The sequence below is a fragment of the Penicillium brevicompactum genome (genome assembly GCF_028827555.1).
Source record: "Penicillium brevicompactum strain IBT 35665 chromosome Unknown utg000006l_segment0_segment0, whole genome shotgun sequence".
Classification (NCBI taxonomy): Eukaryota; Fungi; Ascomycota; class Eurotiomycetes; order Eurotiales; family Aspergillaceae; genus Penicillium; species Penicillium brevicompactum.
Window position 1 is genome coordinate 1,277,784 of NW_026623209.1, and position 21,532 is coordinate 1,299,315.

The following is a 21,532-nucleotide window of genomic DNA, read 5'->3' on the forward strand; positions in this document are numbered from 1 at the left end:
GGGTATTATATATTCGAAATATCAACAATTGACAATAATTGAAACGCTCAAAACAATCGGGGGTAAAAGCCACGAATTCTCGCGATCGACAGGCTCCACTTCGATTGCCGCATTGATTGAATGAGATTACTTTTTTGGGGCGCTTAGTCACCGACACGCTTCAACGCGCCTCTCCGCGTCTCGACACTTTGAAGATCCAAGATACACCACCATGGCCGAGGCAGAGCTCAATGAGTTCTTTACGAGCTCATTCCCCGATGGACTCCCCAAAGATATCCTTGGAGAGCTTCTATCCATGATGCGCGTGCACTCAATCACCGCCGAGGAGCTCTTTTACAAATGGGAGTCCTACAGCATGAAGATGGGCGAGGGGGTGAAATTGACTATCAGCACAGTGAGGGGATTCAAGCAGGATGTTCAAGAGGCACTGGAGCGCGAGAGTCGCGACAAGGCCAGCCGACACGTCGAGAAACGAGGCGCAACCACAGCAACCCCGCGGGCACCTGCGGCCGGCGGCGACATGTTTGGCATGTTTGACCAATTGACACCAAATGCCTCGAACACACGAACCGTCACAGTGAATGGAATCGGATCAGCAAAGCGGAAGGCAGAGTTTACCTCGCCAGCGACCCCCAAGTTCAGCAAGTTCGACAAGCTTGCCTCACAGGGCGCAAAGACACCAACGGGCACCCCAGGCGATGGAGTACAGTAAGTCCACCATGTCATCAGTATGAAAGAGGACGTGATACTGATCACAATGCTAGGGTTATTCCGTTCTCTGAGCGACCGAACGCCGGACAGACGGTGGAGACCCTTAATGCACACCTCTCTCTGCCGGAAACCCCAATGGCACCATTCTCCGAGGCCCGTATCAAGCCCACCGCCAATACAGACCTCAAGAAGTTTGGATACAAACCAATGGGTATGAAGTTGTCAGAAGCATCAGAGATTCTCGACGATCGGATCGATGAATTCGCGACTATCTTCCAAGAAAAATACAATTCAGACGAGATCACGTTTGGAAGCGCAGCCACTCAAAGTACGAGTGAGATCGTTGCAGTTGGGCGAATTGCCTCAGACGCTCTTGAAGGAAAACTGAATGCGGCCTCCCTTGTGCTTGAGACTTCGCGCCGGACAGGTGCCGGCAGACGAGTACCTTTGAAGGTAGACTCCGTCTCGTCGGTAAACTTCTTTCCTGGGCAGATCGTGGCTTTGCGGGGAATTAATCCTTCAGGTGAATATTTCACTGTCAAAGAAGTACTTCCAATGCCTCTTCTCCCACCGGCAGCTTCTTCTGCTGTTTCACTAGACAACATCAATGAGCGCCTCGACGGAGATGCCAACCCACCGCTTAATGTCATGCTTGCAGCAGGTCCCTATACGGCGGATGACAACTTAGACTTTGAGCCACTCCATGAACTATGCCAAAAAGCTGCTGAAAACTACGCTGATAGTGTGGTGCTGATGGGTCCCTTTTTGGACATCGAACACCCACTTCTTGCATCGGGGGACTTTGATTTACCAGACATCAAGGGTATTGACCCCGACACGGCGACATTGTCTGTTTTATTCCGACACTGCATCTCAACGCCGCTAGCGCGTCTTGCGGCAGCTGTGCCAAGTATTACCATTGTGATGGTTCCGTCTGTTCGCGATTCCCTCAGTCGACACGTTTCTTGGCCCCAAGAGCAGCTCCCCAAGAAGGAATTAGGTCTGCCCAAGCAAGTGCGCATGGTCTCGAACCCAGTCACATTGTCCTTCAACGAAGCTGTCATAGGAATGTGCTCCCACGATGTGCTCTCCGAGCTTCGTCGAGAGGAGGTCCTCCATGGTCGTCCGACAGAAGGCAACCTACTCACTCGTCTGCCCAAATATCTTGTTGAGCAGCGCCACTTCTTCCCATTGTACCCCCCAACTGCACGAGCAAACCTCCCAAGGCCGCCTTACGAGAATGGGCTGGCCACGGGCGCCATGCTCGACCTACCCTACATGAAATTAGGTGAATGGTGGAATGTTCGGCCAGACATCTTGATCGTGCCGAGCATGCTCCCACCTTTTGTGAAGGTACGCACCATTTCTGGATCGAACCTTAAAACTTTGGATTGTGCTAACAAGGCTCTTAGGTCGTTGACAGTGTGCTGGTCATTAACCCAGGTACCCTGTCGAAACGTCGCGCAGCAGGCTCATATGCCCAGATGGCCATCCACCCACGTCTAGTGGGAGAAGACGAGCGCGAGGAGAAGCAACTCAGCCACAAGCTCTACGAGCGAGCTCGAGTTGATATCAACCGAATTTAACTTTGACATGTAGTATAATCGCATTACGCTGGCGTTCAGGCTTCACTGAAACCGACAATCGTCGGCTCAGTCAACCATTCAGCGATTTAGGAACAACAATAATCGCAAACGAAAATGAAAATGAATCAATGATCTTCAATTTTAGAACACCAACATAACCATAACACGGGTATCAATGAGCCAGTCCAAAAGCCCTCGCCAATAAGAAATGCAAACCACAGTGTTTCAACACTGCAACATAAGTGCGGAGCGGAGCACCTTCTCAACGCAGTCCAACCACTCTCCTTCCACCCATTTTCCTTCCGGCCGCGCGAACCCTAATGACCGGGGTGCCCGCTGCCGCCGTACCACCTCCACTTCCACGCAACGTAGTCCCAGGCCCCGACCCCGCAGCACCAGTAGCTCCCGTCCCTCCAGGTCCTGTCAGTGGCCCAGCCGCCCCATGTCCTTCGCCGTTTACAAGGGCCTCGAGACCAAGATCCCGCCAGACGGCCTCACGGCGCCGATCCATAGCTCGCGCAATTCCAAATGCGGCATGTTGGTCTGGGACGACGTCGTCTTCGTCCTCTGGGTTTGGGGGCTGGTATTGAGGCGCGACGTAGACGTCTTCGACGGGCAGGAAGGAGGGAATTGTTGTTGGTGATGCCGAGCCGTATTGGTTTGTGTCGCGGTCACTAGGGTTGTGAGGATCTGTTGTTGCTGCGGAGGCATGTGGGCGGGTAAATTCTTCGAAGAGGTCTGCTAGGCGTGGTTGATGCATGTGGATGTATGAAGCTGATGAGTCTTTGCTCTACGATTGGTCAGTTGGTGCGGACGTTGTGCTGGTGGGCTAATATTACCATCTTGGAAGTAGATCGGTCACCTTCCTGGGACCGTGGTGTCACTTAAAAGATTATTGTCCTTTTCGATTGCAGGAGATATGAGTCGGAATGTTGTTTGGATCGTCGGCGTGGGGATGATTTACTGGCAGAATATTGATTGTTACACCGCCTTGATCACGTGCATGACGCAACTAAGCAGTTTCTCTTCAAGTAATTAGCTTCCATGTCCCTCATGTCCAATATATGCACTTTCAATTCTGGTGTGATTGAATTAAGCACACAAATCTCACTCTATCGGACTGCCCTTGGTACTCGGCTAGGTAAATGGCGGCTTGGAATTATCTCAACTTCGTAGCAAACGCCTCAATCGCGCTTAGCTTATTTGGGTTCATGCGCTTGTTCTAGCGCTTGTGCCGCAAAAGCGCCACAGGCGCCTCGGACATGAAGAGCCTCCTGCTACTTCTGTTCAAACGACCAAGTGACCTTACTACAAAGCTCTCTACAGCAAGAGATAAAGTCATGTCCCGAAGCATGAATCCAGAATGCCAATTGATGAGAATTGCCAGAGATACAATTACAAAGGAAAAGGAAAGCTCAAATCAAAAACCATCATAACCATTTTCATGCTAGAGATTACAAGATCACACATGCATCAGAGATTCGTAACCATGCGGTGCACAATGGGCACAGCACTAGGTGGCAGACTACCCATCTCAGTAATGACCATATCCACATACTCCGCAGGCGTAACATCATACATGATATTAAGCAGCTGCAAGTTGGGAGTAGTCTTCCAGTTAGTCAATGGAGACTTGGAAATTCCATTGGACCAAGCAGGTGGCTCATTACTAGGAGTGTTAGGCTTGCCCTTTTTGGTATCGACCACAGGCGCGTCCTCGGTCTCGGGGATGCCAGTGATCTGATCAGGGCTGGGGTTGATGACTAGTTCATCAGCATCAGCAATCTCGTTGACGACAATGCTGTCGAGAGCAACGCGGTCGGTAAACTTGACTGTCTCGCAGCAGACGATGACGGGGATTTCGACGCCGCCGGCGCGTTCCTTGGCGGACATTGCTACGAGAGCTGTGCCGACGCGGGAGTACAAGCCTCCGTTGGAGGTCATTGCATGGGCACCTAGGAAGACCTTGGTGGCATCCTTGATGGCGTGGGTTGTGGCATGGACAAGAGAGTATTGGACTTCGAGGCCTGCATTGACAAGAGCTCGGGCGAGGCTCTTGCCTTCGAAGAGGGGACGAGAATCGATAATTGAGACGCGGAAACGCTTTCCTTGGTTGTGTGCTGAGATGAGAGTTTCCTTGACAATGCTGCTTCCAGCGAAGGTGACAATTACGTCGCCGTCCTGAATTTTCTGTGCGGCGCTTTCGGCGATCACTTGATCAGCGACGGTAATTTTTTCGCGGATGAAACTGTCAATGAATTCGCAGAGGGAGGTCTTTGCTGTTGACTCGGGGGTTGAGGGATCGGTGGAGGCAATGGCGAGTTTCAGAGCTCGGATGGCATTGCCCTGACTGATGGAGAGAGGACGGCAGGTCGAGAGGTAGGTAATTTGATGCGAGAGATGGTTGGTCAAATGACGAGGGAGGGATGTTCCCATGGGGGTTGTGTAGGTTTCAATGACCTGGTCGAGTTAGTACATGGATCGGCCCTGACAAGGATCAAACATACCCGCTTGAAGGCAATCATAGTCGACACACAGCGCGCACTGCTACCGCAGACGACGTAGTCTCTTAGCTGCAAGCCTAACGCCAGTACAGCAGGGTGCACTTCTTTTCCTCCACCAGCGATGGTAGTGCGGCGTTGCTGACCATACAAGTGGCCGAACACAGCAACCTTCTTATCGTCTTTCTTCTTCTTCTGCTGTTCGACGAGCGCAGACCCAGACTGCGTAGTAGCAATTGAGCCACGTCGCGCTGTCGGTGTCTTCTGTCCTTTCTGCGCAGCGGCAGCAGTGTCCTTCTTCGGTGTAATTGGCGGCCGAGCCTGGCCTGCTCCAGGACCAGGAGCGGCACCACCGGGGGCACCCCCTTCCTTCTCTAACTTTTCGCGGGCACGTCGAGCAGCCTTCTCGGCTTTAGCCTTCTTCTTCAATTCAGCAGGTGTGAGGGGCTTTTCTGTGGAGCCTTCGGCGGACGCGGACGCGGGCGCATCATTTTTGGTGGGTTTTGGGTTCGACTCCCGAATGGGAAGGGTTTGGGCTTCCGTGGGCTGAGACTCCTGGGCTTTGGCAGCTGGGGCTTGCGCGACGGGCGCTGGGTCTGAATTCGTCATCTTGTCTGAGCCTTCGGAGTGTGAGGGGGATGTTTCTTGAATTTGGTGGGGAGAAGTTGACTCACGCGGGCGGAAAAAGAAGTATTGCCAGAATCGGCCCACCGACTGGCGGAGCCCTAACTTGCTGAGAGACTTCCCCATCGAAACCTCCCAATAAGTTGCAGGATTTACTGTCCAAAATCGGTTTCACCTCTACAGCAGGTCTTGAGGTAGTGATAGCGACTAATCGCTGACCATATGTCTTTCATTGATGTCTGAAAGAGGTTCTGTGCCCAATGGCGTAGGTGAGATTGAAACATGCGTATCATCAATTGTCTCATTATTCATCGCAGCTCGCTATCAAAGAAAGAAAACTGGCCAGCCGTAGTCTAGTTCCAGTTCAAACAAAGAAATCTTGACAAAGAAGTTAAACAAAAACATCGGAACAAAAAAAGTCGCCGCCAACACCAATCCCTGTACACCCAAGTTAAGAATAGTAAAGGCATATCCACATATTAACGATTGCTGGTGATGGTTGCCAAGGCACGTCGTTTGCGATTCCCCGGCTCCTCGAGAGGGCGGAATCGCTCATGGTCTGTGGCCAACTTCCGTTTAAAAACAGTCAAGTCACCAAGCAAGTCGTGCATATGATTTTGCATCCGATGAGCTTCATGTTCATTATTATCGTCGGTGACAGTCTCATCATCTTCCCAAAAGTCAATATCTGACTCGGCATCCGACACTTCAGGGGAGCCCTCGGGGTCCTCATCCTGACTCGGTGGCTGGTTCTCATCCGACATTGACGTAAGACTAGGCTTCCGTTGATCAAGAGTGACTGTTGGGATCGGATTCTTGAGACTCTCGACAGCAAGCTTGAGATGCATGCGTAAAGCTTCGTTTTCGGTCTGTAATTGTCGGATCTTGCACTCGCTGACCATATTGTTCTCTTCCATGAGCCGTTGCATTTTCTCCACTTTTTGTTGGTACTGTTCGAGTCTCTCATCCGAAGCTTCGTTTGCTCTCTGGCTGAGTGCCGCTTGACTGACGCTGAGCTGAAGTGTGCGGATCGTCTCAGTCATCTCCGCAATCTGTTGGTCACGTTCAGCTGCCGACATCTGATCTTGGTTGACCCGGGCCCGCGTTCGAATGTTCTTCGCCTGGTCTGCGTATCGAAGAGTGGATAATGTCTCTTCATAGTCTGCGGGTGCAATACAGGCAATCATTGCAGTCTTGGAATTTCCTCCCAGACTATCTTTTAAAAGCCATGTGAGGATTGAGTCACGGTATGGCACCAGTTCTTTGCCTTTTCGAGGGCCGCGGATTTTCTTTGGGTCTGCCAATGCGGCAATAACACGGCCAAGTGTTGTCAAAGACTTGTTGATGTTCGCACCTTCACGAAGTCTGGCACCAGTAGCTTCAGTTGATTTCGCACGCTCGGAACCGGCCAGATCAACCAGCCGGATGCGAGCAGTGCGCTCCGTGGTTTCGTCTGTTGAAAGATCGTGGTGGATTTGTTTTAGGGTAATAGTGAACACGGCGTGGGATCGGGAGGAGGTGTCGTTCATCTTCGTACTAGCCGTTGTCCGGGAGACGTCACCCTTTCGCATAAACTTCATCAGCTCGGCGTAGTTTCTGGCCGTCACTTCGGTGAGATCCTTGACATAAGGTCCCTCCGATGGCGATTCACGAATGCGAAGGTAATGCGGGGGATCCGTTCGCGGGACCAAGAGATCTCTGACGTGCTCGTTGTATACTTCGAAATAGGACACTCGAACGTTGTAGCTGATGTCGGGGGAGGGCGAGCTTTCGATACGCTGGAATAAATCCTCACACGTTCGAGGAATCAAACCAGGTCGTTCCGGTGTCCCCATCATAGTATAACTCTTTCCTGACCCAGTCTGTCCATATGCGAAGATACACGTATGATATCCTTCAAAGTTGTGATCCAGGAATTCCTCGCCTAGGGAGTTATAGACATCCTCCTGGTGTGCGTAATGTTCGTCCTCTTCGTCATGAGACCAGAAGGAATTATCAAATGTGAAAGACTTGTCCTCCAAAACCTTTCCACGCGCTTGCGACTTAGGTTTTCCAACGTCGCCTGGTTTCGGTTTCGGTGCTTGGAGTGAGGTCATTTGGGTCCGGGGGTCCATTGAGATCAAACAATGGGCCTTGCGCTCGATTTCTGGACGGTGTCAGATCGTATCTCAAGGGAATCGCTTGTCGCAAGACTTACCTCGAGGCAAAAACTTGCGCACCCGTACGACGACGCGCACATTTCCACCTGGCGTTGGGCTAGCCATTCCATCTCTCGCGAAGCCTTCACGCGCGCGAAAGGAGGGACTCGAAGCTGTGGATCGTAGGGTGGCAGCGGAGGCGGAGGTGGAGATTATGCTGGGAGAGGTGATGCCTGTGGCGGCTGATAGGTCGGATGAGGCGGCTGAAGAGATGGAGCCGGGGCCAGGATGGCCGATGTGGTGATAGAAGCGCGGGTCCAGCGCCATGTCCCTGCTATACCTCAATAGCTGCACACAAGTGGTGACGGCGTCGCGTCGGCGGTCAAGGAGAGAGTGGTACATGCAATGGGAAATTTATGACAAAGGGAATAAGATTATTTGGAAGGGAATGTGTGCAGTGTAGATTCATGTAAGGTGTGTAAAGAGAGAGAGGAATGAGTGAAACGGGGGGGTCGTTACTGTTGCGCGTTGTTTCCTTCGGAAATTCAGTTCATTGTAGCCCAGCCCGATGGCTGCAAAACGAAGGACAAAAAAGAAAAAATTAAAGGGAAAGATCGAATTGACTGTTGTTACTGTGATGCTTAGACTGGGGGAAGAGCTGGATTACAATTGAAGTGTCACTGCAGTCGGTTGCTACAGCAATGACACGCGGTGTCAACTCCACACGCTAGCGGGAGATGTTTAATGCTTTAGCTGTACAATGTATGCACTTTCAATTTTGTTTCCAACATATGTACGGAGTGCAGATTATTATCAATATCAATCGAAATCAGCAGTTTCGGCGTTCATGGCCTCGTAGGGATCCGTTTCAGTTTCGGTTTTACCCGACTTCTGCGTCTTGTCCCAGGCATCGTCGGGTACAGGGTTGCCAGAGGCATCCATGTGCTCACTCAGTAGCTCGGTGGGGCCCATATCGCTATGAGAGGCCTTTTGGGTAGCACTCTCCTTCGCTCTGGTAGCGGCGTCTTGGGTAGGCATAGGCATAATTATAATTCTATAACGGGTAAGCAGGTCTGTAGATCGAACACAGCATCACTGTTGATGCTCACCAATTCCGAATGGAATACAGACAATACGTACCAATATTGAGTGACTTGGTTCAGTTATGATAAGTTTCGATGGGATATAGTCTGAGACATTGCTGATCTACAAAATGGTGCCGTCAAATGCCCTCATATATGAGTAGGGTGGCGGTAGTGACTTGATCATGACGATGTGGAATGTACATGATAGTGCCACTCGAACGGGTTCTGGACGTTGCCATTGTGAACGTTCAACGGTCGCGATCTTCAACGCTTCCGTGGATCGATCTCGGCAAGGTGGCGAAGAGGTCCATGGAAGCATCCGAGCTGGAGCCTCATTTTTGTGATTGGCACATCCGTGGTTTACTTGTCCGGGTGACCTTGCCACGAGCTACTTTTTGAAGTCATGATCTTCATTCGATGGCACTCGTAGCCGGTATGTGGCATCTTATCAGTTCTCGATTTTGGGATTTGACGGCAGCATGTTACCGTAATTGCTCATCAATCTCCAAGGTTGGGGACAGCATGGAAGAATTCGCAATCCGAATTCATTTTTCGGTTAGGAGCTGGTAGGAATACCCACAATTAAATCCCCGGACTTGTAACTACCATCAATCGATACCTAGGTACGACCTCCGTTTACAGGTCTGTATGTTTTTTACGGGATATCCATGGTTACACGGTCTAAATAGGTCTCGCAAAGTTTGTCAACTTTTGGTAGAGTATGTCATTGAATCAAGCTCAGTAAAATGTCCAGATGAAATGCAGAAAGCAAACGCCAAAGGAAAGGCCCTAGTACGGGCGAAGTGTGCAACGCAATGAAGGAGCGTAGCATGGTATATAAAAAGAACGGCTCCAGGAGCATGAAGAGAAACCTCGTAGGGAACGTAGCGGAAGAGCGAAAAGCAATCAGAGTCTGGAGCGAATACCCCTCTTGAAGCGACGAGGAATAATAGATCCAAGGTTTGATTTGGCCATTGCCATGAACGCATCCATGCCAGCCGGGTCATAGTACTTGCCATCAAAGCCGATGGACAAGGTGATTTGATCCCAAAGCGAGTACATACCAACCCAAGCGGAGTCGTTGATTTGACGGCCGGTGTGGATAAGATCATGGACATCAACTGTAGCACTGGGCGATTCGAACTGGCGCTCGAGGCTCAGGGCACCCTGAGGCGAGAAGCCAGGTGCGCATGGCGCAGCAGAGGGCTCTGTCGAGGCAGCTAGACCCTCCACAGCCTTGGCAGATGTGAAGTTCATGCTAGCAATGTAGTGTGGCGAAACCAAGTGAGGACCGAGTTCCTTTCTGATAGCGTGGGCGATGTGCATAACAGAGTCCCGAGTTGAGCCCTGGAACCAGTGCTGCTCGAATGGGATCCAGAGGAAGACACAGTCTGCAGCGGCGGGGATGTTACCGCCAGCCTCGCGCTTGCCACTTGTGTCGAGCCAGCGACGGGCGTTGCGAGTCATTCCGATGAGAGCACCTGTTTCATGACCCTTGGCATAGGTCTGCTTGACTGCCAGGACTACCGAGGCGGCAGCGGCGAAGGTGATGCTGATCTTCTCTTCGCGGAGCTGAGCAAGGAGAGCCCGGGATTCTTCAAGCGAGTACTGGAGGCGAATGCAATGGGTTTTGTGTTCACGGGTAGACACGTCGTCTTCGGGGTACATGGCAACGGATTGGCCCATCTGCAGGAATCAAGTTAGATATTTGAAGTCAACGGGGCAAGTCATTGGCACGTACCTTGCTGCTGTAAAGTTCACCTTGGCGGGCAGCATCGGCAATAGCATTCTGAATCTGCTCCTTGTTGGGCTTGTATTGCTGCTGGTAAGGTGTCAGAGGGCTGATGGGCAAACGTTCCATGACTCCCGAGTAATCGATTTGGCTGACGGAGTATTCCCAGTCGCCAGCGACCTGGGTAACAGTCCGGAAGAAGTGGTTGATGAACTGAACGATGCTAAACACATCGGCGACAGCGTGGCTCACGTTCCAGACGAGATTGTGCTGAGTAGGATTTTGGGGGTCCGCGTTAGGTCCAGTGACGAGGTACATCATGTTGCGCTTTCCCTTGGTGGGCATGCGACGGCTGTACGTCATGTTGACCACTTCCGTGGCAGTCTGATCGGTGACAACGTGGAAAGTCTCGTTCATCCACGCAGCGGCTTCAGTGTTCGACTTGAGCACCTCATACTTCATCATCTGGGGAAGTTCAGTGCCTGTGGAGAGCTGAACAGCAATCTCGGGGAACCGCGAGTGCGAGAGTAGCCACGCATTACGGAAACGCTGAATCAATTCCTCGGTCGAGAGGTCGATGCTGAAAGGGACCTGGATGGACAGCTCGGTGTGACCATCACGAACATTCTGATTGTAAGAGACACCGGTCTCGCCTCCGGAGCACGGCCGGGTCCAAGTTCCCGGTTGGGCTCGCTTCCAAGTACCGCCGTCGATACGCGGGATCTCGGTATCGGGGGTATATGTTGTGGGTTGCTGAACTGAAGGAGCCATGGCTAAAGAGCGTGATGTCGAGATAGACGATTAAAGATAGTGAGTGGGCGTGAATATAAGAATCGATTGGTTAAAATGAACAAGCCACAATAATGAGCGATGGCAGTTCGAAGCGAGGACAAGAAACAGTAGCGAGAAGAGCAAACAGTCAACCACAATAATGAGTGATGGCGACGTTGAAAGGATTAGCCACAATAATGAGCGATGGCGACACGGTGAAGGGTAAGATCCAAAACCTGCGTCAGGCAGTGCGGACCAAGCCAGGTCAAATACGGAGCACACCACAATTCCATTACCATGGTGGACCTTCAAAAAAGGGGAAATCAAATCCACCATGTTTACACATCATCTGTATGCAAGGTACAGCAGAGTTGACTGGGCTTCCTTATTGAGAGTCTGATGATAAGGCCCCATATATCCAATACCGCTAGTAACCGTAATACTCTGTATATACAGACATACAGTGGGTCCTTAGTGGATTCCCCTGTCGATCTGTAGTTTCTTCTGCGCCAAAATACCCGATTGAGTTTTTCACTAATACGGGGTCCTTCAGGGCTGGGTACTCCGTATTTCAGGTATCAGGTTCTGTTTTTGCGATTCTTCTTCCAAGGTTCTTCGGTCCTATCTTTCAGATTTGGCTTTCCCAAGGTTATCTTGTTCCTGGAGTCAAATCGGCAAACGTTTAACATATCGTGCCGAGGTATGAGCACGATAAGCGCTGGGATCCTGGTAACCCCTGTATAAGCTTAAGCCACCACTGAAACAATCTAAAATATGATAGTTCCGAATTTCCATGAACTAAGTGGATACATCCATGTGGCGGTCTCATATGTTTTGTAGATATCTTACAGGGGACCACAATATTGTCCACTCGGTACCCGAGGTTTTATTTCATGTGTTTCCCAGTTTGTCAACACCCTGTCTATCATTAAGGAGCTCCAGGCCCAGGCAATTGTTGCGCTTCAGACAATTCTCCGCCAACATGCACATTGCCTTTTTGTCGAACCCGGCCTCTGGCCAGGTCAATGTGCAGATGGCGACTGCTACGCAGCTCGTATCTGAGGGTCACTCCGTCACTTTCTTGTCGGCGGACTCGTGTGCCAAAAAGATCGACCAGCTGAGGGATACATTGCCGCCGTTCCAGCAGGACCTGATCGGCTTCATTGGCTTGGGGACAAGTCACAATGTCAGCGATTAGTATGTCATGTATAGAAATGTTGGGCGGGGTTAGTACTGACTGCATTTAGCACGAACTTCTTCAAGGACCGCATGCATTTAATGCGAAGCCCACCCGGCGATCCCTCTAGCCTGGAATTATGCATTGATGCTGCACTGGGTCCAGTGGAGGACTTCGCAGACACGGCTCTCATGGTGTCCGACAAGCTTAACGCGTTGGATCCCAATATCAGTGAGTTCTGTTGACATGCAGTGAGACTTAGTGTGCGGAGCTAATGAAGTGGATATAGTCTGTGTTGATGCACTGACACCGTCTCTGATAACGGGAGTTCGTCTCACAAAACGCAAATATATACTTACTATTCCCTGTTCACCGGGAACAAGCGCTCTGCCTGGCGCGTTCGAACCACACATGATGGCCTCCAATCGCGACGGCTCACTGGGAACTTTTATTGAGAGTAGGTCATTCCTTGGACACCAGGCGGGGCTCAAGGCGCTAATGATGGTCTCAAACAGATGTCTATCTGAACTTCCGCGAATACTATTACAGCGTCACACAACCCGACTGCGTCGCCAAGCGCGATATTCTCACGAGGCGCTTCAACCTCAAATCATATGGAGTCGCACAAGACACAGCCCTGCTCCCACCACACTGGGAAGACGAAAACTGCGTGGCCGGCATTCACTTTAATACATTGGGCCTCTTCGACTGTCCTAAACAGTCATCCAAAATTGTATTCGTCGGCGCCGGCGTCTCCGTCGAAACTTCCTCAACTTATTGTCCCGAGCTGGCTTGGATGGATGAGGCAATGCTTCACGGCGACGACGTCATCTACATGAACATGGGCAGTATGTTTATCTGGCAACGACATGAATTCTGGAACTGCATCGCTGGCTTCGAAGCCGCCTATAAGCAACGCGGTGGTCGCGTGCGCTTCCTCTTCAAAATCAACTTCCCAATCGACAGCCCAGAGCACATTTTCTCAACCGAGGAACTCCCATCATATATTCGCCTCACCAACTGGATTGATAACCAGCATGCTATCTACTCGCACCCCGCCCTCAAGGTCTTCATTCACCACGGAGGCGGCAATTCTTTCAACGAAGCGGTCTACTTCGGAGTGCCCCAATTGATTCTCAGCCAATGGCTTGATACCCACGAATACGCCAACTACGCCGAAAGATTCAAGCTAGGCTTGCGCAGTGCTAGGCCACCACACGTCGAAGCACAGGACATCGAAGTCAAGATCCTCAAAATGCTCGGCCCGCTCTGGACCGAGTACAAGGCCAACTGTCAGTCTTGGGCCGTCCGGAGCCAAATTAGTGGCGGGACGGCATCTGCGGCTAAGATTATCGTTGCTCATGCTGAGAGCACGCGAATGATTCAAGATGGAATCTTGACACCACCGTTCACGCCTGTCGAGTCGCCCATTATGGAAAAGGACGCCGAGACTCTTCAAGATATTGCGATTTGCTCGTGATGGATCATATACCCTATTCGCATACATTGCTAATGTCCAAGGCGTTGAGAGTTTTACATTCGGTCATAATTTCGATATACAGTTAGCGTTAGACTTTTCTTCACCACTTCAATTGTATAATAACCTTAGAACTTTTCTTCCAAAATTACAATGGCATATATGGATGGCTCGCAGTTTTCTGATCAAAATGATTGCGCCTAGGTATAATAATCGTAAATCCGAGATATGTGACAAAAAGGAAAATATGTACATGAATGAATGTCGAATCAGAGCTTGGCCTGTATCGGCTCCTCTTCCGCAATGAAAGTCCGGAAGAGGCCGGTAACGGTACATGCAAGCTGTTCCATCTCGTGGGGAACGAAATAGCGCTCATCAAATAGAAGATTGAACTTTAGCTCTTCGCGGAAGCTATACAATGCAAAGCAAACAGCCGGATCAGTAGACCGACCACCTGTGGTAACATCCGATAGACGGATGGGGTCACCCCCGGATGAATCAATCGTCCGCTTGGCAAAAGGGCCTTGGGAAGTTAGGGTGGGACGAGCGATGGGAGGAGGGTCAGCCGGGTTTGCCATGGCCTTGACCAATTCGGGCGCCATCTGATCATACAACGCCATTATATGGGGGGACACTAGATCCTCTTCCTGGGCCTGCCCAATAGCCTTAGCCAACTTGGCAAGACCGTACTTTTCTTTGGCGCGGAGGTCGACATCGCTGGCATTGACCCACATACCAGCTGGGATGATGCTCATGGTAACAGGTCCATGGCCATCTCCAGCAAGATCTAACCAGCGGCGACCGCTGGTGCTGAAGAGTAGATGGGCGCCCTCTTCGTTTCCTTGGCTGAAAGTCTGCGCGATGGCGGAAGTCATACAGGCGAAGAAGGCAACTGTCAGCGAGATGCCGAGCTGTTTGAAGCATTTGAGAGCGGTTCTGGCCTCGTCGGTCTCAAGTCTGACGGTCTTATTGTGCATGTGTGAACGGCGATTCTTCCAGTCCGGCTGGATAGGAATGCCGATTGTCGATCGAGCGTAGCGAGCCTGCGCGCGCTCGATCACTTGCATGGCGGCGGCAAGATCTTCGGGTGTTGGTTGGTAGAGGCGTGAATATGCGTGAGATAACGATTGTGGGAGGCGGGGAGTGATGTCAAGCAGGAAATCCGGGGTAAAGATGGCGTCGATGCCACGCTCGTTATCCGGGCGCGTTAGCTGGGTGATGAACTCATGAATACGGCCGTAGATAGTAGTGTCGGTAAGAGTATGTGTCACGTTATAGACGCAGCCTCGGTGGCCTCGGATAGGATCAACGACCAAGGTCATGGTGGACTTGTCTAAAGATCGACGGACAAGCGAGAGAATGACTTCGTCGATGGAGGTGTTGGTCGCTACGATGCATGTTTGAGCAGCCCAGCGCTTTGCGGCTTCAGACGTGTTGTGAGGTTCGAAGTAAGCCTGTTCCATGTCCAGGTCGGTGCCAATGACTGGGAATGCGCGCCGCGTACGCCACCAGGCTGCCTGGCATCGTTTTTTCAATTGTTCGCATGTTAAGGGCGTGTCAAAGCCCGTGGCACAGACTAGTTGGAACTATTGAAGGATACATGTCAGTTCTATGAAGACTAAGTGCTAGGAGGGGAGAGAATCTAGATCACTCACGTTTCCATCGAGATGATGCTCGGAATGTTTGATCATCAACTCAATTCCGCGAAGCGGTCGCGCCATACGAGTGCCCGAGTTCACCAGCTTCCATTCTGAAGTCGATGCTGACTTATGCCCCTGAACGCCCACAGAAGACTTCATAGTCATGACGGAGACGGAGTGGTTACCACTCGGATGGAGAACACGGCAGAATGGAGAGAGATGATGTTCACTGTCACTCCGGGGTCACAATTCCGGTAGCTCAAAGTTTTTTTCTCAAAGAATTATCTAATTCAATAATCGATTTTCTAAACTTTTTTTTTTTCTGATTCTATTTTTTCTTCCCGCCGATTTTTCAGGGCAAAGATCTTCAAAATACAGAAAGGTGTATGCATGTTTTTGCAATGGGGAGTGATAGACCACATCCACACTAGGTGACTAGCGCATGAGCTATACGAGTATGGTACTGTAAAGTGGGGCGTATGGCTGTATTAGCTTAAAGTTAAGCGATCTGCGCGAAACCCGTGGGTTTTTTAATCTTGCAGACGCCACTTAGATCCGCCAAACACCCACAGATCCCGAAATTTACCACTACAATCGCGGATCGCGTTTTGCACGCCAAATGCCGATCGTAATAACCATCTTTTGAAGCCTCACTCAATGCAGAGAGACAGGCCCACAAAAGCCCGCTAAGACTGCTCGATGATTGGAGCATCGCGTCCCAGGTTTACCAAGTGACTTCTGCAGAGCGGGTCGACTCCATCAAAGCATTGCAATCATGACACAGGAAATGCGATGGCGGTGACGTGTGGATTTATGGTTCAGCTGTGATATCCGGGCCCAGTCCTCCTTGTCCCTCCCCGCCCCTGAGCGGATCGTCTCCGATTCAAAACCGCACTAGCTTGTCTCTGCATCTCTTTGACTACAAGTCACACATTTCTCATAGAAATTGACATTCAGCTTTCAATCACGCATCTGTCGGGGAACTTGCACCGGTATCGTTCGTTATCTTAGCCCCGGTTTTTGCCCGAGCCCGAACCCGCCCCACAATGGCTGCCGATTACACTGCCGTGCCTATCTCGATCTGGGATGGAACCGCTGCCAAGTGAGTATCGCCAATTGACAGGATGGGCAACTAGCTGACAACTTCTGTCCGTACTATAGCACTGATATCTTTGTATGTTGCGGTTGTCGCAATTTCAAACCTGCCTGATACTAACGCGACAACCCTAGGCGCGCGCTAATTATATCTTTGACGCCCCACTCTCCTTTGAGAAGTTGCATGCAGCATGGATTGAGGTCTTGAGAGCACGACCCATCACACAGGCCCGTGTGCGTCGTTCCAAGACTGCCCCATCAGGTCTCGAGTACCATGTCTATACTCCCGAGGGCCTGGAGCGGTACCTGGAGCGCCAGTCCACTGCCCCCGATCACTTGAAGGACTTCTTCTGCTTGGACCAGTCCAAGCGTTCATTCACTGAATACTCTCCGGCCCTGAATCGCTCCGCGGAGGGCTCACGCGGCATCTTCGTTGCCGATGCACCGCATCCAGAGGATGACAAGCGCTGCACATACTATAACGCTGTCGGTTCCTTCGACGAGTTGCTTAATTCAAATCGTCCTGTCTTGACGACCCAAGTGACCCGGTTCAACGATGCGACTATCATCTCGTATACTTTCAATCATCTCATGGGTGATATCTTCGCTATCAAGGACACTTTCAATGGCTTATCCGACGCTCTTTATGGAAAGCCCATCGCCCCGTGGAAACAGCTCGGAGAAGATCCTTTCGCTGATTACGGCCCTGGCGGAAAACTCGCCGGTGCACACGCCAACTCCAGCTCGCCCCCTCTACCCCCGGCTGGCGCATATTCGGATTTTTCGACAAAGTCCGCTTCTTGACCCGCATGCTCTGGGACGTCAAATACGCAAGACCCGAGAGTACCATGTCTCCGAAATACGTCTTCCTCCCAGACACAGAGATCAACCGACTGATGCAGGAAGCGAGACACGATCTCATTGCTGTGGAAGAGAAGCGCAAGAAGGAGGGTAAACCACTCCAGACCCCACTCAAGATTGGTCGCTCCAATGTGATTTATGCGTGGGTTCTCAAGCATAGCCACGAACACCTGGGTCCCGAGGAGATCAGCACGCCTGTGACTATCGCCAACGCCCGCGGCAGACCTCCTACCGGGATGAGTCCTAACCCGGAGGAAATCCTACCCCACAACTGGTGGAATGGATCATACCTTGCCTCCTTGCCTAGTCTCAAGGTGCGCGAGATAAGAGAGATGTCACTAGGCGAGCTGGCGCTCCTAGTCCGCGAAGGAACTGACGCCGGATCCTCGCCCGAAAGCGCACAGCGGATCATCTCCTTCGGCCTGCACAATGGCGCATGGAAGAAGCCTACTGGCAAACTTGCCTTCTGGAGCCCGCCCAACCACCGCTGGTCTGGGTTGACTGATTGGCGTGCTGCTGGGTACGGCAAGGTAGACTTGTCGCCTGCCCGGCTTGAGGGAACTGGTCCCGTTAATCTTTGCACCATTCATACCTCCATGATTATGAACGGCACCCATCGTGATCGATGGGCTTGTATGGGAGATGCTGGTGGTGGAACTTGGGTAAAGGGTACCGCCACCGAATCTGAATGGCGTCTTCCCACTGGGTTTGGCAAATATCCCCACTACCAACTTCCAACCAAGAAGGCGACATCGATTGATGAATATCGAGTGCCGGAAGAGCCTCTGTAAGTCATTCGGAACAATCGGGAGAGAGACTACGAAGCTAACAAGTCTGGCAGGAAAATCAAATCCAAGCTTTGAATGATATCTGACACTAAGTAATCGGCACCTATAGGTGTTCCCATTGCGTTCTTTACAGGCTCGACGCCCCCATTTCTTCTGTTCACGTCAATATTGGACTGGCTCCGAGAGCAAATCCTCTGCATGTATTTATAGGCAAAGCCCAAAATTGAATCTATTAACATTGATATATAATGTATATGCAAAATCTATCTAACTCGAACGTCTCGTCTATACCAAGAGAACGGTTCTACGCATGGGGTCTATTTGGCCGGCGCAGCCTTCCAGAAAAGCCACCCAAAGGCAGCAACAAACTTCAATCCAGCAGCCATCCAAAGCGCAGACTCCATACCACCACTGCTGCGACTCAACCAACCACCAACGATAGCACCAATAAGCAAGGCCACAACCCCGCCCACGCGACGGTTGCGCTTCACGTTGGCAGTTGGCTTATCGGTGATCTTAGGATCCGACGCGATGTCAAAGTAGACACTAGTCAAAACCACAGTGGGGATCTCATTGTATCCAAGCGCGCGACTGCACGTCATACCACCCGCAGACTGGAAAGCCAGCAGACCGATCGGGATCAACTCGAGGAACAGGGGGCCACCGTCCAGCGCGGCGTCGCTAGAGGTGTGGGGAATGAGATCTGCTTCGATAAGGGCGACGGCGATGATGATGAGAAGCATCTGGACTAAGAAGGAGACGAAGAGAGTTCCTCGGCGGAGGGCGCCGACGCTGCGCATGGAGATGGAGAAGATCATGGCGCCGAAGAAGAAGGATAGGATTGAGACCAGGGACTTCAGCCAGCCCCATGGCTTGCTGGATGGTTGGTTTGAGGCTCCGAGACCGAGGAAGATGGTGTTTCCTGCGTTGGTGATGTGATTTAGCTTTGCGCGAGTTTGCCCCTTGCGGAGGTGATCATACCGGTTTGCATGCCCAGGAAGCAGGACCAAGCGTTGTAAGCGCTGCTGTCACATAGTCCTGTCAGGAAGCAGAGGAGGAGACAGACGAGGTCTGCGTGGGTGGTGGACAGGTTCTGTTGCCATTTCTGCAGGACGCTGGATTGCTTGACGGGGGCGCCTGGGGCCTCCACATCGGATGCCGGGGTTTGGGTGGGAGCTGCCTTCTCCATTGTGGTGGGATGCGAACAGCAGAAAGCAAGCGAATCTCAACGTCCACGAGTTATATAGAGAGAGGGTGTTCAGTTGGGAGAGAATTTTCGCGTTCCTGACGGCACGAGGCGACTTCCGAGGGAAAAAGTTAGTTCTCGGCTCGAACGCCGATTACGGTCAGCCCTACGAGCTTAGTGATCAAGCTGCTTCACTATTTCTAACTAACTACCCTTTTTTGTTTATTTTGTAGGTAATATTCTGCAACTTGATTCGCTCACCCTTGCCTTCTGACACTCAGAAACACTGCTGCCTGGAGGTTATCACGCAATAGTGGAGAAATATCACGGATAGGGCTGAATTAAGGCCATACTTCGACAGTCCATACTTTATGATCCTTGCTCTACTGGATTACCTTGTAAAGCCTCATCTCGATCCTTGGACTCAATCTGACTTCTAGATTGGATGAGCACCGCTTATATTGCACAGCATTTGTACAACTTCAACCAGATGTACTGATTAGCACGCTATATTCTTCCGGGATCCCATGTTCAACCTGGGAACGTGTTCGTGCAACCGGAGAGTAACCTTGGAAGTTCAGATTTGTTCAGGCCCTTCGTATGATGTGTTCACTTGTGTTCACTTGGTCAAATTTCACTTGGTCAAATAAAAATAAACCTTCCCGGACCACTCCTTACTCTCCATACATGCAGCCACCATGTTATGTTTCACAGCCCGATAGTGAACGATCATCGGCCGTTGATCGTATACCAGAGCCGCAGAGACGACTCCATGATAACGGATCTCACGTAACTACTCGTATAGGCGTTAGGTCATGTCCCCTTGCATATGGCAGTGTGGTTGAGAAACGAACCTTGGGAATGCGACTTACCGATGCACGACCCCAATCTTCATAACATACCCGCTCTCCGTTCCGTCCGACAATCAGCGGGGCCACGTCGTCAGTGCTGTCAAACGTGTTCCCGAACCAGTTCATGTCCTCCAGTTCCTGCTCAAATGCGTGTCCTGTGACCAGTATATGTCCGTCCCATTCCCCAATCAGATCGTCTGGTCGGAGAGGTTTGAGCTCGTGGAAGAGACTGTTTATTTCCCTGCTCATGACTCGTGGGCTCTTGGTGAGAGTCATGAATTGCTTGGCTGGACTTGGCTGGAAATAATCCAGGGACATGATTGGGAATTGGATAGTCATGTTGTCTGGGCGGTTGTGAAACGGACGGAAGGGGTCAAGGTCGGCGTGCAACCTACAAATATGTACGGGAAACGAAACGAAGAGCACCTCTCAGCAGAATATGTATATCCAGCATGGTCTTCGGGATTCAAGTCCTCATATGGAGCTAACCTTGGAACCTTGGGAAGTTCGACGCAGAATGTGCCCCATGAGAATAACAGCGTTTCAGGCGCTTAGGCTAATTTTCTCCAAGCATGCAGCGACACCTTGATCAGCACTGCAAAAGTCAAAAGAGACTGTGGAGGTGCGTTGCTGACTTCTCATTCTACTTGATTCGCTCGAGACGAGTCAATTGTTCCTGTCAGGAAAGGATACGCACTTCGGAATTGCCGCCGATACCCCAGTCCCCGCGAGTTCCCGCACTCTGCTACGTATCAGATCCTCCTGGCACTCGAATGCATACCGCACACTAAATGCAGTGATCTGATAAAAGGCTAAAAGATGGCCCAGATGATCAATGGTCGCTCTCCTGCTTGGTTGCCACATTCCAGTGACGGTCCGCCCCGTTGAGTGGTTGTTTTGTCTGTCGATCATGACTGATTCAAAAGTCTATGCATAGCCATGCAGAGGAAGAATCTTTGCACATTTTTTTTTTTTTAATCCGAAGACCAAATGACAGAAAATATCCTACGGGCGGATGTCGTGTGTACATGGGAGGCCGGAAAAGGCACTGTGAAGACTTGATGAAGTTGTATCAATACTGCAGTTGTCGCTAAGACTCTGGCGACGAAAGGCACTGAGACACTGGAATGCACCACAAACCCAAGCTCGGTCAATGTCCGGTGAGATTTACACTTTTAAGCCACTCCGCCATCCATTGAAAACTAAGAACAGAGCCCTATTCCATGCTAGCTTTCGCCCTCGATACTGAGCAAATTAAGCTTGACTTCTGGTTACGTCTGAAGTATTCTCGGTCCCGTGCAGCCAGATG

At 51.1% G+C, this 21,532-nt stretch overlaps 11 protein-coding genes across 11 annotated transcripts; 3 read left to right on the forward strand and 8 right to left on the reverse strand.

Annotated features, from left to right (window-relative positions):
• Window positions 1-127: 127 nt before the first annotated feature.
• N7506_008677 (DNA-directed DNA polymerase alpha subunit POL12) lies at window positions 128-2,297 on the forward strand (the record flags this gene model as incomplete). The annotated part of the gene is made up of 3 exons (XM_056957970.1): window positions 128-708; window positions 765-2,064; window positions 2,124-2,297. Coding segments are annotated over 3 exons (2,055 nt in total), but the record flags the coding sequence as incomplete, so codon positions are not given.
• Window positions 2,298-2,559: 262 nt separating this feature from the next.
• N7506_008678 (uncharacterized protein) lies at window positions 2,560-3,139 on the reverse strand (the record flags this gene model as incomplete). The annotated part of the gene is made up of 2 exons (XM_056957971.1): window positions 2,560-3,087; window positions 3,137-3,139. The coding sequence occupies 2 exons, from the start codon at window positions 3,137-3,139 to the stop codon at window positions 2,560-2,562; spliced, it is 531 nt and encodes a 176-aa protein (XP_056807361.1).
• Window positions 3,140-3,770: 631 nt separating this feature from the next.
• Window positions 3,771-5,548, reverse strand: N7506_008679 (translation initiation factor eIF2B subunit delta; the record flags this gene model as incomplete). The annotated part of the gene is made up of 2 exons (XM_056957972.1): window positions 3,771-4,757; window positions 4,805-5,548. 2 exons carry the CDS (start codon window positions 5,546-5,548, stop codon window positions 3,771-3,773), a joined length of 1,731 nt encoding a protein of 576 aa, XP_056807362.1.
• A 353-nt stretch (window positions 5,549-5,901) lies between these two features.
• N7506_008680 (kinesin-3 family protein uncB) lies at window positions 5,902-7,887 on the reverse strand (the record flags this gene model as incomplete). The annotated part of the gene is made up of 2 exons (XM_056957973.1): window positions 5,902-7,568; window positions 7,620-7,887. The coding sequence occupies 2 exons, from the start codon at window positions 7,885-7,887 to the stop codon at window positions 5,902-5,904; spliced, it is 1,935 nt and encodes a 644-aa protein (XP_056807363.1).
• Window positions 7,888-8,379: 492 nt separating this feature from the next.
• N7506_008681 (uncharacterized protein) lies at window positions 8,380-8,604 on the reverse strand (the record flags this gene model as incomplete). The annotated part of the gene is made up of 1 exon (XM_056957974.1): window positions 8,380-8,604. One exon carries the CDS (start codon window positions 8,602-8,604, stop codon window positions 8,380-8,382), a length of 225 nt encoding a protein of 74 aa, XP_056807364.1.
• A 947-nt stretch (window positions 8,605-9,551) lies between these two features.
• N7506_008682 (uncharacterized protein) lies at window positions 9,552-11,148 on the reverse strand (the record flags this gene model as incomplete). Its single annotated transcript, XM_056957975.1, has 2 exons — window positions 9,552-10,331; window positions 10,387-11,148. The coding sequence occupies 2 exons, from the start codon at window positions 11,146-11,148 to the stop codon at window positions 9,552-9,554; spliced, it is 1,542 nt and encodes a 513-aa protein (XP_056807365.1).
• Window positions 11,149-12,130: 982 nt separating this feature from the next.
• Window positions 12,131-13,805, forward strand: N7506_008683 (glycosyltransferase; the record flags this gene model as incomplete). The annotated part of the gene is made up of 4 exons (XM_056957976.1): window positions 12,131-12,345; window positions 12,396-12,556; window positions 12,615-12,782; window positions 12,841-13,805. 4 exons carry the CDS (start codon window positions 12,131-12,133, stop codon window positions 13,803-13,805), a joined length of 1,509 nt encoding a protein of 502 aa, XP_056807366.1.
• Window positions 13,806-14,071: 266 nt separating this feature from the next.
• On the reverse strand, window positions 14,072-15,607 carry N7506_008684 (uncharacterized protein; the record flags this gene model as incomplete). Its single annotated transcript, XM_056957977.1, has 2 exons — window positions 14,072-15,388; window positions 15,458-15,607. The coding sequence occupies 2 exons, from the start codon at window positions 15,605-15,607 to the stop codon at window positions 14,072-14,074; spliced, it is 1,467 nt and encodes a 488-aa protein (XP_056807367.1).
• Window positions 15,608-16,488: 881 nt separating this feature from the next.
• N7506_008685 (uncharacterized protein) lies at window positions 16,489-18,261 on the forward strand (the record flags this gene model as incomplete). Its single annotated transcript, XM_056957978.1, has 5 exons — window positions 16,489-16,544; window positions 16,604-16,616; window positions 16,673-17,261; window positions 17,330-18,185; window positions 18,240-18,261. The coding sequence occupies 5 exons, from the start codon at window positions 16,489-16,491 to the stop codon at window positions 18,259-18,261; spliced, it is 1,536 nt and encodes a 511-aa protein (XP_056807368.1).
• A 242-nt stretch (window positions 18,262-18,503) lies between these two features.
• Window positions 18,504-19,375, reverse strand: N7506_008686 (YoaK family protein; the record flags this gene model as incomplete). Its single annotated transcript, XM_056957979.1, has 2 exons — window positions 18,504-19,108; window positions 19,168-19,375. The coding sequence occupies 2 exons, from the start codon at window positions 19,373-19,375 to the stop codon at window positions 18,504-18,506; spliced, it is 813 nt and encodes a 270-aa protein (XP_056807369.1).
• A 631-nt stretch (window positions 19,376-20,006) lies between these two features.
• On the reverse strand, window positions 20,007-20,562 carry N7506_008687 (uncharacterized protein; the record flags this gene model as incomplete). Its single annotated transcript, XM_056957980.1, has 2 exons — window positions 20,007-20,165; window positions 20,245-20,562. 2 exons carry the CDS (start codon window positions 20,560-20,562, stop codon window positions 20,007-20,009), a joined length of 477 nt encoding a protein of 158 aa, XP_056807370.1.
• Window positions 20,563-21,532: the final 970 nt, after the last annotated feature.